Source organism: Bos javanicus, chromosome 4 (assembly GCF_032452875.1).
Source record: "Bos javanicus breed banteng chromosome 4, ARS-OSU_banteng_1.0, whole genome shotgun sequence".
Classification (NCBI taxonomy): Eukaryota; Metazoa; Chordata; class Mammalia; order Artiodactyla; family Bovidae; genus Bos; species Bos javanicus.
The window spans coordinates 87,371,840-87,387,795 of NC_083871.1; the positions used below are offsets into that span (position 1 = coordinate 87,371,840).

Sequence of the window (15,956 nt, forward strand, 5' to 3'; positions counted from 1 at the left end):
ACACACAAAAGCAAACCCAACGTACTCCCCACTCAGATATAGGAACAGTACCCAACCAAGAGTCTGGGACATTAAGTAGCCACTCAGTAAATATGTGTTTACTGAACAAGTATCAATAAAAATCCAACCCCTAAAGGAAACTCTGAGAGCATCCCACTCAAGTTTAAGTAAAATAGAAAACTCTTCAGGTTTCATTCTCCATTAATTAAAAACATGATCAGCAATTTCATATAGTTTGGTAATATTTAATTTATACCAATTCCAATATAGGAATGAGAACCTCCTAAAACCACACCCAACCCTCCCTTTCCTCTCAGTGCAGTTTCAAAAAAATTTATTTGTCTATTTGGCTGCTCCAGGTCTTAGTCGTAGCAGGCAGTATCTTTTAGTTACAGCACATGGGATCTAGTTCCCTGACCAGGGATGGAACCTGGGTCCTCTGCATTAGGAGTGCAGAGTCTTAGCCATTAGACCACCAGAGTAGCCCAGGGCACTTGTTAAAAAGACTCTCTCTCCCTAAAGATAGGAGGTTAGAAGGAGCAAGAGCACTGATGTTATGATGTTTATAATTTGGGGGGCAACAAATCCAACAAATCCAAGTTTAAAACTATAATTAAAAATGTCAGAGCATGTAGTACATATAATTGAATTGCAGCTTTATAATCTGTTGCTTTATATTTAGTAGTGCCCATAATAGCGCCCATGGATGGGTATAGTAGTATATGCCCATCTCCATTAGATTATATCCTTTTCAAGGGCAGGAATTGTTTTTTATTTATGTACCAGTCATGTATGGATGTGAGAGTTGGACTGTGAAGAAGGCTGAGCACCGAAGAATTGATACTTTTGAACTGTGGTGTTGGAGAAGACTCTTGAGAGTCCCTTGGACTGCAAGGAGATCCAACTAGTCCATTCTAAAGGAGATCAGCCCTGGGATTTCTTTGGAAGGAATGATGCTAAAGCTGGAACTCCAGTACTTTGGCCACCTCATGCAAAGAGTTGACTCATTGGAAAAGACTCTGATGCTGGGAGGGATTGGGGGCAGGAGGAGAAGGGGATGACAGAGGATGAGATGGCTGGATGGCATCACTGACTCGATGGATGTGAGTCTGAGTGAACTCTGGGAGTTGGTGATGGACAGGAAGGCCTGGCGTGCTGCGATTCATGGGGTCGCAAAGAGTCAGACACGACTGAGTGACTGATCTGATCTGATCTGATCTTGGTGACTGAGAGTTGGTAAATCGTAGGCATTCAGATCCTGTTTCTTATAGAATTAACTCAGGGAAAAACAAACTAATATAATCATTCAGCAACTTCTATTTTAGTCCTCAGTCATGTCCAACTCTTTTGGGACCCCATGGACTGTAGCCTGCCAGGCTCCTCCATTTTCCAAAATCCAAGGGATTTTCCAGGAAAGAATACTGGAGTGGGTTGCCATCTCCTTCTTCAGGGGATCGTACTGACCCAGGGATTGAACTGGTGCCTCCTGATTGGCAGGCAGATTCTTTACTACAGAGCTACCTGGGAACATTCAGCAAGGCTTAAGGCAAAAATAAACAGAAAGTCTTGTTGTCTAGCAATTCTCATGCTGCCTTTCATGAGAGTAGTATTAAAGCCAAATGGGAAAGTCTGGAATTTTACTCCAGTTACACGCAGCCCTCTGATCTTTGGGGTTATGTCCCTCAATACCGTCCTGGTAATGGAAACAATTGAATATGGCAGTAACACTAACTTCTAAGAAAATACACAAATAGATTAAAATTTAATGTCTACATGGAGTAAAGATTCTAGAGAAGAATTCAATATAAACAAAACTAGTGAGTCATTGCATTTACCCTCCTCCTTTTACTATACTGGTGGGTAAAACAAGTTGTGACACATAATTTTGAATTTAATCAACTTTGGGATCGGAGTCATTTTCGCATCTTAGTGGTCATTTCATCGTTTGTAAGAGTGTTATAAATCTAAGTGGGCACACAGCCCTGCTATAATCTAGAAGTTACATTCAACTGTTCCTAGTAGATGCATGTACAGATCTATCTGTAAACACTAATTTGTGAATTTCAGACATACAGCTCATTTAAGCACTGAAGGAAGAATGACACGCACGTGCCAGTCCTCCATATTTCAAAGCTTGAAGATTAACCTAATATACAATATGGTGACCTAACAGTTCTTCATTTGAAAGACATCTGAAAAATAATCTCTGATACAGCCGAAGTGTGAGAAGAACCCAGCGGGATTTCCACCTCTTCATTTCTTAATGAGTTTTTTGATAATGAGAGGTGACTTTGCCAGTCACTCTGGGCTCTATTATGGCTAATTTGACTCCACTTCACTCTCCTTGTTAATTATTAACACTAGCCTTTTTATCCTCATGAGACCACATTCCAATTTTTCTTTTTTCGATTTTTATGAGCCCATCTTTATGAAGGTGAAAGTCTTGGAGAATAGGTTTTCACTTAGTGTAGAACCTGAACATTTATTATTCGTTTAGGCAGAGATGCTGTGACACTGATTATAGAAGCACGGGTGTTCTTTGGGATGGCTTTAATGTGCTAGCAATGTGAAAAAGGCTGTTAATTAAAGAAGAAGCGCCATGGTATTTTTCACCTGGGAATCAGTTCCCAATAGAATGGTCATTTGCCACTTGCTAGCATATCCACAGATTAAAAGGTGACTAGCTCCAAGGGTTTGCCTTTCGGTAGTCCTGAGAGGAATGATTTGTGCTATTTGCATCTGGCTTTCATTTGTCAGAAGCAGTCACTAGCCCTACCTATTATCCACAGGACAATTGTGGAATATAGCACACAAGGGTAGAGTCTATTTGTACCAGCTTCACAGTCATTCAGGATCATTCAACTATCATGCTAATTGCTTCATTATGAAAACATTTATTTTCACTAATTTTAATACATCTCTTTTTCAAAACTGTTTCCTTAGATACCATTTAAAGTGATTATCCATCTAATTAAGGCTTTAGTTGGGGAGAGTGCATCAGGATGGATGGAGGCAGGGTGGAGAGGCAAGCGGGAGTTCAGCCTTTTTTGGACAGAAATGAAGGAGCCCAAGTTTGTTTTCTTCATCAGTTCTGCTCTGGGAACCAGCGGATGAGCCTGTGAGGGGCAGGAAATTGGGGACAGTAGCTAAAATTGTGGTGCAGCTGGTACTCTTCCCTTGAGGAAAATCACATTGCATCTCTAAGGATTCTCAAGTCTAAGACTTTCCCTAATCATGCACAACTGGAAGGAAACACACCTACCCCAGACACAATTCTTTGCTTCCCCTCCTTAAAACAGCAATCGAATTTGCTATCTTGAATCTCTTTCCCCTCTAATTTGTTCAGTCCCTGGAATTCTTGTCATGGATGTTTTATAGTGTATGTGCTAAGATAATACTTTATCTGGTCCTTTCTGCATGCTTTAACAAACCTACTTCTTCTACCTCTATAACTCAAAGTCCTGATAAACATTTTATTAGACAGGAATATAAATTTAAATGGGCTTCTCTGGTGGCACAGATGGTAAAGAATGTGCCTGTGATGCTGAACACACTGGTTCGATCCCTGGGTCAGGAAGATACGCTGGAGAAGGAAATGGCAACCTACTCCGGTATTCTTGCCTGGAGAACTCCATGGACAGAGGAACCTGGTGGGCTATAGTCCATGGGGTCACAAAGAGTCAGCCATGACTGAGCGACTAACACTTTCACTTTCAAAAGCTTAAAGAATCTACTAGCTTTAAAAATATTATCTTATTTTCTAATGTCCCCAGAATTGCATTTGTTATTGCAGACCAAGTGGTCAGGCTCCAACTCACTGCTGTACTGGCTTCCTGTCAGCAAGCTCTAGACGAGGTACCTTACTCCCAGGTACCTCGCCCCCTAGATGGAAAATGAAGATGTTTGCCTAAGATCCTCTCCACTCCCCTAAAGATAAACAATTATTTTTAAATATCAAAGCATAGATGTTTTCACAAAATAAAGATGGTAAACATCCAGTGCGAACAGCTAAACTATTCATTAAAAAACAAAGACAACTCAGCTAGAAGGCTTCTAAGCACAAATAAAGCACAAATTCTAACTAATATCTCTGTTAGAGGCATGTTAGTAATTTTTATTTTGGAAAAGCAGACATAAGTATGTGACATCATTAATAATAAATCACAACCATTTAAAATTTCTGTATAATTAGTGGTATGCTACATGTGGGGTAACAGCTGCTGCTGCTGCTGCTAATTTGCTTCAGTCATGTCCAACTCTGTGTGACCCCATAGATGGCAGCCCACCAGGCTCCCCCGTCCCTGGGATTCTCCAGGCAAGAACGCTGGAGTGAGTTGCCATTTCCTTCTCCAATGCATGAAAGTGAAAAGTGAAAGTGAAGTCGCTCAGTCATGTCTGACTCTTAGCGACCCCATGGACTGCAGCCTACCGGGCTCCTCCGTCCATGGGATTTTCCAGGCAAGAGTACTGGAGTGGGTTGCCATTGCCTTCTCTGGGGTAACAGTAAGCACTGCTATTCAACAAATTATCTCACCTAACAAGACTGGACAGTTCAGAGCAATCTGTTCCTATTTACCCCTGACTAGTTAAGGTTGAAATTAATTAGAATTTGGACTATAATTCTAATTGGGTCAATATGGTAAAAACTGTCATGCCATGGCAGTGATATAAGAATTTTTCTTTGGGGACGCAGTGGTAAAAGGGTAGAAATTTTATGTTTTTCCATAAGCTTTCCAAAAGGACAATTTGGGGGCAGCTTTAGGTTGACATTTAACATTTGAACTGAATTCACTAAACGACCATCTGAACACTTCAGGAATTTAATAAAACAAACACATAATTATTAATAATAATCTTCATTATTATTATATTCTTCATTATTATACTACAAGCAAAAAAATTTATGTCTTAGCAGCTAGTGAGATATTAATACTAAGTGGTCTTGGCTTTGGATGGTAACTTGTGAGTTTGAGTTGAAAGTTACTGTGTTCTATTTCAATTCCCCAGACCACATCGTTTTCCCAATACCAAAAGGAAATTATGGCACAGGGGAACTTTTCTATTTACCTGACTACACAGAGGAGCTGTTTTTCTCTGAAATAATTGATGCTTTCTAAAATATGTTAATCACTGCAAAATCAAACCTAACTGCAAAATTGCCCCCCAAATGGACAGCACTCAAAAGAGATCATTAATAAGTGCTTCTGTGTGATTAAGTAACATGTACAAAAATGACAAAACACACTATGTTATGCATTTGATAGTAGCCAGTATTATATAAATGGTTTAAACAGGAGAGGGATATGACATTCTTTTGAATTAAACATTTGGTTAAAAATCACATTCTCTTTTAAAAATCAATTTTTCCCTTTTAGTGTTTTTTTTTTTGGACATTTTAAGAGATCTTAAAAATAAAATTTAAAAGATGTTAATTTACTGGCATCATAGCAGAGGTTCCCCAAGAAAATTTCTAAGAAATCTACAACATATTTTGTTTTCTCTATAAATAAATTGCAATATATTGAATAAGTTAAATCATCTTTACTGTGAGCATTAATAAGTATTTTCATCTTAAAATAACCCTCTAATAAATTTAAATATGGTTGATTCTTGAATTTTCACACAAGTAGAGAAAAGCAATGTTAGAAATAATCCTATACTTATTTATTTTCATTTAGGGACTTAATGTATAATATATTCATCATTTTTGGCAGCAGGTTTATTGCTATATATTTATCATAAGACAATATTAAACCTGACTTGTAATTTCTTAGCAGAAAAAAATGATGATAAGAGGCTGGGAAAGAAGAAGGTTATTTGAAGTCTGCTAGCTGGAGAATCCCAGGGATGGGGGAGCCTGGTGGGCTGCCGTCTACGGGGTCACACAGAGTCGGACACGACTGAAGAGACTTAGCAGCAGCAGCAGCAGCTGGCAGGAGGGAACTAAACTAGAACTTAAACACTGGTTGAAGACAATTTGCAGAATAAATGATTCACATATGGATAACTGGGTGTAGCAACTCCTAAGAGCAGACATTGTTGCTGAAACTGAAGTAGGATTTGTAGCTTAGTTCTTTGACTTATTAATAAGATGTTTTTGGAAATTAAATTGGATAAGAGAATGAATAAGATGGCTAAAGGAATCATGATTGAAATTTTAACTGATTAATATTAAAATATTTGTTTAGCATTCATTATACATGAGCTATTGCCTTCTTTAATCCTCACCACCAATGACACTGCACGTACTATTATTTCTTTATTTTATAGATAAAGAACTTAAAGTTTACCAAGGTTAAGTGATTGTCAAAAGTCAGGTAGCAACTAGCAGAGACAGATGTGAATCTGTTGGGCACTAAAAACAAAGGTTCTTACCCTGATATCCAAAATACAGATGTCCATGGGGAGTCCAATATTACACACAATTTCATATGTATGTAGATTTTTTTCCCAATAAAAGAGCTGTAGTTTTAGCATAGACTCAAAGGGATGAATAACCAAAGGAAGGTAAGAAATGATGGACTAGAGTGATGAACAAAATCAATAATTAAAAAAAAAAGATAAAAGTCCAAAAAACGATTTAAGTTTAAACCTAGAAATAGAGAGCAGTGATATCCTGGAAAGAGAGAAGGAAAAAGATCTGAAGTTTTCAAAGACAGCAAGTGTGAACTGTATCACCAGTGTGACTAAGCTCCTGGGAAAGAGAGGGCAGTCATGGGCTGCAGGAAGACAAGGCAGAAGATGGGCAGCTCTTCTTGGGGCCTGGGTTACTCAAGTCATGTTGTGGGCACTGTGTTCTACTTAGCACCACACTCCAGAGCAATACTGAAAAATGGAGTGAGGTCTTTTGAGAGGAAGCTGATAAGAATGGTAATGGGCATGAAAATGCTAAAGCCCGAGGCCAAGGGTGGTGGCAGGGAGGAGCAACCCCACGTCCAAGGAGCCGTGGCTGCGCGGGCACAGGAGGGCCTAGAGGACCTATCCCACATTGAAGGTCAGGAAGGTGAGGATATACCCCTCGTCCAAGGTAAGGAGCAATGGCTGCGCTTTGCTGGAGCAGCCGTGAAGAGATACGCCACGCCCAAGATAAGAGAAACCCAAGTAAGATGGTAGGTGTTGCAAGACGGCATCAGAGGGCAAACACACTGAAACCATACTCACAGAAAACTAGTCAATCTAATCACCCTAGGACCACAGCCTTGTCTAACTCAATGAAACTAAGCCATGCCCGTGGGGCAACCCAAGACGGGCGGGTCATGGTGGAGAGGTCTGACAGAATGTGGTCCACGGGAGAAGGGAATGGCAAACCACTGCAGTATTCTTGCCTTGAGAACCCCATGAACAGTATGAAAAGGCAAAATGATAGGATACTGAAAGAGAAACTCCCCAGGTCAGTAGGTGCCCAATATGCTACTGGAGATTAGTGGAGAAATAACTCCAGAAAGAATGAAGGGATGGAGCCAAAGCAAAAACAATACTCAGCTGTGGATGTGACTGGTGACAGAAGCAAGGTCTGATGCTGTAAAGAGCAATATTGCATAGGAACCTGGAATGTCAGGACCATGAATCAAGGCAAATTGGAAGTGGTCAAACAGCAGATGGTAAGAGTGAATGTCGACATTCTAGGAATCAGCAAACTGAAATGGACTGGAATGGGTGAATTTAACTCAGATGACCATTATATCTACTACTGTGGGTAGGAATCCCTCAGAAGAAACGGAGTAGCCATCATGGTAAAAAAAAAGAGTCCGAAATGCAGTACTTCGATGCAATCTCAAAAATAACAGAATGATCTCTGTTCGTTTCCAAGGCAAACAATTCAGTATCACAGTAATCCAAGTCTATGCCCCAACCAGTAACGCTGAAGAAGCTGAAGTTGAACGGTTCTCTGAAGACCTACAAGACCTTTTAGGACTAACACCCAAAAAAGATGTCCTTTTCTTTATAGGGCACTGGAATGCAAAAAGTAGAAAGTCAAGAAACACTTGGAGTAACAGGCAAATTTGGCCTTGGAATACGGAATGAAGCAGGGCAAAGACTAATAGAGTTTTGCCAAAAAAATGCACAGGTCATAACAAACACCCTCTTCCAACAACTCAAGAGAAGACTCTATACATGGACATCACCAGATGGTCAACACCGAAATCAGATTGATTATATTCTTTGCAGCCAAAGATGGAGAAGCTCTATACAGTCAGCAAAAACAAGACCAGGAGCTGACTGTGGCTCAGACCATGAACTCCTTATTGCCAAATTCAGACTTAAATTGAAGAAAGTAGGGAAAACCACTAGACCATTCAGGTATGACCTAAATCAAATCCCTTATGATTATACACTGGAAGTGAGAAATAGATTTAAGGGCCTAGATCTGATAGAGTGCCTGATGAACTATGGACTGAGTTTCGTGACATTGTGCAGGAGACAGGGATCAAGACCATTCCCATAGAAAAGAAATGCAAAAAAGCAAAATGGCTGTCTGGGGAGGCCTTACAAATAGCTGTGAAAAGAAGAGAAGCGAAAAGCAAAGGAGAAAAGGAAGGATATAAACATCTGAATGCAGAGTTCCAAAGAATAGCAAGAAGAGATAAGAAAGCCTTCTTCAGCGATCAATGCAAAGAAATAGAGGAAAACAACAGAATGGGAAAGACTAGGGATCTCGTCAAGAAAATCAGAGATACCAAAGGAACATTTCATGCAAAGATGAGCTCGATAAAGGACAGAAATGGTATCGACCTTACAGAAGCAGAAGATATTAAGAAGAGATGGCAAGAATACACAGAAGAACTGTACAAAGAAGATCTTCATGACCCAGATAATCACAATGGTGTGATCACTGACCTAGAGCCAGACATCCTGGAATGTGAAGTCAAGTGGGCCTTAGAAAGCATCACTACGAACAAAGCTAGTGGAGGTGATGGAATTCCAGCTGAGCTATTCCAAATTCTGAAAGATGATGCTGTGAAAGTGCTGCACTCAATATGCCAGCAAATTTGGAAAACTCAGCAGTGGCCACAGGACTGGAAAAGGTCAGTTTTCATTCCAATCCCAAAGAAAGGCAATGCCAAAGAATGCTCAAACTACCGCACAATTGCACTCAGCTCACACGCTAGTAAAGTAATGCTCAAAATTCTCCAAGCCAGGCTTCAGCAATATGTGAACCGTGAACTTCCTGATGTTCAAGCTGGTTTTCAAAAAGGCAGAGGAACCAGAGATCAAATTGCCAACATACGCTGGATTATGGAAAAAGCAAGAGAGTTCCAGAAAAACATCTATTTCTGCTTTATTGACTATGCCAAAGCCTTTGACTGTGTGGATCATAATAAACTGTGGAAAATTCTGAAAGAGATGGGAATACCAGACCCCCTGATCTGCCTCTTGAGAAATCTGTATGCAGGTCAGGAAGCAACAGTTAGGACTGGACATGGAACAACAGACTGGTTACAAATAGGAAAAGGAGTTCGTCAAGGCTGTATATCGTCACCCTGTTTATTTAACTTCTATGCAGAGTACATCATGAGAAACGCTGGACTGGTAGAAGCACAAGCTGGAATCAAGATTGCCGGGAGAAATATCAATAACCACAGATATGCAGATGACACCACCCTTATAAAGCCTCTTGATGAAAGTGAAAGTAGAGAGTGAAAAAGTTGGCTTAAAGCTCAACATTCAGAAAACGAAGATCATGGCATCCCGTCCCACCACTTCATGGGAAATAGATGGGGAAACAGTGGAAACAGTGTCAGACTTTATTTTTCTGGGCTCCAAAATCACTACAGATGGTGACTGCAGCCATGATATTAAAAGATGCTTACTCCTTGGAAGGAAAGTTATGACCAACATAGATAGCATATTCAAAAGCAGAGACATTACTTTGCCAACAAAGATCCGTCTAGTCAAGGCTATGGTTTTTCCTGTGGTCATGTATGGATGTGAGAGTTAGACTGTGAAGAAGGCTAAGCGCCGAAGAATTGATGCTTTTGAACTGTGGTGTTGGAGAAGACTCTTGAGAGTCCCTTGGACTGCAAGGAGATCCAACCAGTCCATTCTGAAGGAGATCAGCCCTGGGATTTGTTTGGAAGGAATGATGCTAAAGCTGAAACTCCAGTACTTTGGCCACCTCATGAGAAGAGTTGACTCATTGGAAAAGACCCTGATGCTGGGAGGGATTGGGGGCAGGAGGAGAAGGGGACGACAGAGGATGAGATGGCTGGATGGCATCACTGACTCAATGGATGTGAGTCTGAGTGAACTCCGGGAGCTGGTGATGGACAGGGAGGCCTGGCGTGCTGTGATTCATGAGGTTGCAAAGAGCGACTGATCTGATCTGAAATGACTGGGAATAATGGCTGGAGAAAGAACATATGCAACAAAAGAAGGACATTCTACTGACCTAACAGAATAAGTCAGAACCAGAGGTTAGGAGGACACAGAGTTCAACCTGGCTTAAAGTGACAGGAATGTCCTAGAATAGGGAGTTAGTGACTCCAAGACCACTACAAATGTAGAAGCAAAGGCTGTCAGTAGAAACCAAACTTAAGTTGAAGGGAAATTAAAAAAAAATAAATTTTCTAATGGAGTATAATTGCTTTGTAACATCACCTTAGTTTCTGCTGCACAGAAAAGTGAATCAGATAATATGTATACATATAGTACCTGCCTGCTGAGCCTCTCACCTACCCCTGTAGGTCATCACAGAGCATCGAGCTGAGCTCCCTGAGCTATAGAGCGGCTTCCCACTAGCTGTCTATTTTACACTTGGTGGTGTATATACGTCAACGCTACTCTCTCAATTCCTCCCACCCTGTCCTTGCCCTCCTGTGTCCACAAGTCTGTTCTCTGTGTCTGCATCTAAAAAATCATCATAGGAAAGGTCCACAGGAAACTATGCTAAGAAACGCCGCCAAAAATTCAGATGAAAACCTGTGTCTATATAATCTGCTAGAAGACCACGGACCAGAATCATGATAAAAGTTATTACTGCATTGGAAAAAAATGTCTCAGTAGAGAAACTTTATATTCTCTTTAATTTCTAAATGAGATAGAGCAAGCCATACCACAGGGCAACATTACTATCATCGGTAGAACCGAATCTGTTCCACAAGCATTAGCACACTGTGGATTAGCAGAAGCCTTGATATGGCAGGACATCTAGAATAGTAAGTTTCTAGGATGTATTTCAGGGATGTTAGCATTCTCAGGTACTTTAGAAATATTGATCTTTGAAGATTTTCTGATTCACAAGAATGAGAAGGTCCCTGTGTTATCAGTACTCCTGAAGGCAGGAGGGTAGGCATAAGAGCAACTTTGGGGGCCAGTGGAACAATGTGAGAGTGTTGCTGGTCTCCCATGGACCCCAGCCAGATATACCTGGGGAATGAGCAAACGTATTACCCGGGTTGATCCTTATTGAGCGAGTGCTAGAACTCTGTAAATACATACTCACACACACAACGTTCTCTCCTTTTCCTCATTTAATACACTAAAAGAAATGCAAATGCTTACCGTCATTTCTGAGGAAATTATTAAGCAGTTGGAAAAGAGGAAAACTGTCCCAGGAGTCTTGTGGTTGTGCTTCAAGTGCTGTATCCATATCTACTGTGAATAAAGCCCAAAATTTCTCTGCATGCTCTGCTAATAAATCAGGCCACCAGGCAAATGCCTGTAAACAAATAAAGAAATAATGTAAATATAGATTACTTGATAGAAACACACACAAATACTGTGAAAATGTGACTAAAAGTGAAGTTGTAGGACACTATTGTAGAATATGATACCAAATGTTTTAATATTTCTAGTCATAGAGAAAAATAATTGAAATAAATACACCAACATATTCATAGTAGTTATGAATAAATTAAGACATGCAAGGAATTTTTGTTTTACATATTTTTCAAATGTTTTAAATTGATGTATTTTTAGAAATAAAATGTCATTTTATATTCTAACTCTATATTAGATTTCATGTTTATCAATACAAAATTTGCTTACTATTTAAATATATATCCATAAAATGATTTCTCATTTAAAGAATTACATTTTACTTGTAGTACTTTTTTATGAATCAAGAGTCTAAAACTAAAACACACATTCAGACAGAGGGATTTCCGGTCCCTCCAGTGTAAATTAGGTCCCACTAGATAGGACCTAAAAACTCTCTGCTGTTTAAATGGATGAAAAGAATATTTACTTTTTAGGAAGTTCTCAAAAATAATGTGACCTGTCCATGGAAACTGGAAGCAGGCCCACCAACCAGCCCACCTATGGATCTGACCAGCCAGACTACCTAAAATATCTGGCTGAGCTGACTGGTGAAGGCCTTTCCTTGCTGAAGTCAGTCTGTAAAGAAAGGAGGAAGTGACACTTTCTTCAAAGCACAACAATAATGCAAGACTACAAGAAATATGAAGAATCTAGAAACAGGACACCAAGCAAAAGAACAAAATAAAGCTCCCATAGCCAATTTCAAAGAAATAGAGACCTATAAAGTTCCTAAAAAAGTTCAAAAACTGTTTTAAAGCACTTTAGTGAGTTATAAGAGAAAAAAAAAACAGATAACTAAATGAAATGAGGAAAATAATATAAGAAAAAAAATGAGAAGTTCAACAAAGAGAACAATAAAAAAGAACCAATTATTAATCTGGAGCTGAAGAATACAATAACCAAAAAGTTTAAAGGGTAGCTTCAACAGCAGACTTGATCAAGTAAAAGAGTGAAGCAATGAACTTGAAAACAAATAATTTGAAATTATCTAGTCAGAGGAATGAAAAAAAAAGAAGAACGAAAAAGACTGAAGAAAGCTTATGATATTTGTGGTACATCTTCAAGTGAACCAATCTGATATGTATTATTAGAGTCCCAGAAACAAAAAGAGACAGAAAACTTATTTAAGGAAATAATGACTGAAAACTTCCCAAATCTGGGGAATGAAGTGGACATACAAATTGATGAAGCCCAAAAGACCCAAGCTGGGTTGACTCATAGTGAGACATATTATAATTATAAAATGTCAAAAATTAAAGATAAAGAGAGGATTTTGAAAGCAGCAAGAGAAAAATGACTCATCATATAAAAAAATAAGGCTAATATTATCAGATTTCTCAGCAGAAACCCTGGAGGTTTGGAGGGAGTGGTAAGATATATCCAAAATACTAAAGAAAAACTGCTAACCAAGAGTATCATACACAGCAAAACTGTCCTTTAACAATGAAGGCAAGATAATGACTTTCCCAGACTTAGCGAGATTGTCACCACTAAACCTGCCTTATAGAAAAGTGTGAAAGAAAATTCTCCAAGTTGAAACAAAAGGATGCTAAATCTAACATAAATACGTATGAAAGTATAAATATCACTGGTAAAGGTAAATATATAGACAAATAATACTGTAATGCTGGTACATAAATAACTTTAAACTGTACTATAAAATCCAAAAGAGGAAGGCAATAATAATAACTATAACCACAAAAATTTGTTAAGGGATACATATTAGTACAGAAGAGGTAACATTTGACACCAATAACATAAAGTATATTCAGGAAGTAAAACTGCAGGGTTTTGTATGTGACTGGAGTTAAAAGTTTAAAATAGACGGTGAAAAGATCTGAAGTCCAGCTGAAAGGTAAGTCTTATCTATCAATAATTTTAAATGTAAATGGATTAAACTCTTCACCAAAAGACACAGAGTGGCTGAATGGATAAAACCACAAGATACAACAATAAGGTTGCTGCCTATGAGGCACTCACTTTAAATTTAAGGACACACATAGGCTGAAATTGAAGGGGTAGAAAAAATATTCCACGCAAATGATAACCAAAAGTGACCAGCAGTGGCTATACTTACATATGTTAACAATTACCACAAGAAACAAAAAAGGTCATTACATAATGGAAAAGGGTCAATTCACCAGAAAACTAGGATAATTATGAATATATAAGCATGCAAATGGTTGGAAAGATGCCCTGGAGGAGGGCATGGCAGCCCACTCTAATATTCTTGCCTGAAATATCCCATGGACTGAGCAGCCTGGTGTGCTATAGTCCATAGGGTTGCAAAGACTCAAACATGACTGAGTGAATGAGCATACATGCACACACTTGGGATATAAAATCAGCATACAAAAATCATGTGCATTTCTGTATACACTAATAACAATCTGAAAAAGAAATTAGAAATTAAGAAACAACAGAGTAAAAATTCCTAGAAATAAACCTAACCAAACAGGTAAAAGATTTGTAAACTACAAATTATAAAACACTGGTGAAAGAAACTGAAGTAGTCGCAAATAAATGAAAACTACCCAGTGTCATGGATTGGAAGAGTTTATATTGTTAAAATGCCCATATTACCCCAAGCAATCTATAGTTTCAACACAAGCCCTATCAAAATTCCATTGACCTTTTTTTTTTTTTTTACAGGAATATAAAAAAAAATTCTAAAACTCATATGGAATCACAAATGACCTCACATAGCCTAAATAATGTTAAGAACAAAGCTGAAGACACCACACTTTCTGATATCAAAATAGGTGTATTACTAAGCTGTGGTAATTAAATCAATCATGCACTGACGTCAGTACAGACACCTAGACCAATGACACAGAATACTGATCCCAGAAATAAACCCACACATATATGATCAACTAACCTTCAAAAAGGTTATATTCTTGAGGAATATAAAATGAGGAAAGATCAGTCCCTTCAATAAACAGTGCCGGGAAAACTGGATATTCACAAGCAAAATAATCAAACTGGACTATTGTTTTGCACCGTATACAAAAATCAACTCAAAAAGCATTAAATACTTAAACTTAAGATATGAAACTATGAAACTCCTGGGAGAAAACATAGAGAAAAAGCTTCTTAGCTTTGCCTTGGCAATGGTTTCTCAGATATGACACCAAAAGCACAGACAGCATAAGAAAAAACAAGCAAATCATCAAACTAAAAACTTAATGAACAGCAAAGAAAACAATCAACAAGGGAATGAGAGAAAATATTTGTAGGCCATAAACAGGATGAAGGGCTAATATCCAAAATATATAATACACTCCTACAACTCAAAGCAAAAACAAAAGAAAAAATAAATAACATGACTAAAAGATGGACATAGGACCAAACGGACATTTTTCCAAAGACCAACAAATGGTCAACAGGTATATGAAAAGGTTCTCAACATCACTAACCATCATTTGATTTATCAAATGCAAATCAAAACCACAATGAGATATTATCTCACACCTGTTAGAGTGGCTATTACTTACAAAAGCAAAAGATAAGTTTTTTTGAGGTTGTACAGGAAAGACAACCCTTGTACACTGTTGATAGAAATGTAAATTGGTGCAGCCACTATGGAAAACAGTATGAAAGTTCCTTCAAAAATTAAAAATAGAACTCTCATATAATCCATCAATCCCATCCTAGGGTATATTTCTAAAGGAATTGAAATAAGAATCTCAAAGAGATATTTACACTGTCACAGTCAATGCAGTACTATTCACAGTAGCTAAGATACAGAGGACATGACAGTTCACTTTAATATTCTTGCCTGGAGAATCCCCATGGACAGAGCAGCCTGGTGGGCTACAGTCCTTAGGGTTGAAAAGAGTTGGACACAACCAAAGTGATTGAACACGTATACAAGACACAGAAGTGAGCCATCACTTTGTTGACAAAGGTCTGTATAGTCAAAACTATGTTTTTTCCAGTATTCACGTATGGATGTGAGAGTTGGACCATAAAGAAAGCTGAGCGCCAAATAATTTTTACATTCAAATTGTGGTGCTGGAGAAGACTCTTGAGAGTCTGGACTGCAGGGAGATGAAACCAGTCAATCCTAAAAGAAATCAATCCTGAGTGTTCATTGGAAGGACTGACATTGAAGCTGAAGCTCCAATACTTCGGCCTCCTGATTTGAAGACCTGACTCTTTAGAAAAGCCCCTGATGCTGGGAAAGATTGAAG

At 38.6% G+C, this 15,956-nt stretch overlaps 1 protein-coding gene across 11 annotated transcripts in view; it reads right to left on the reverse strand.

The window, feature by feature from the left end:
• Positions 1-15,956, reverse strand: part of CADPS2 (calcium dependent secretion activator 2) — a 591,026-nt gene that overhangs the window by 80,301 nt on the left and 494,769 nt on the right. For 6 of the 11 annotated variants that reach the window (XM_061414550.1, XM_061414559.1, XM_061414552.1 and 3 more), the window contains one exon: positions 11,503-11,661. In XM_061414550.1, the coding sequence (XP_061270534.1) occupies positions 11,503-11,661 (159 nt within the window). The remainder of the gene's footprint in view (positions 1-11,502; positions 11,662-15,956) is intronic. The other 5 variants (XM_061414557.1, XM_061414553.1, XM_061414561.1 and 2 more) reach the window with 1 other exon arrangement.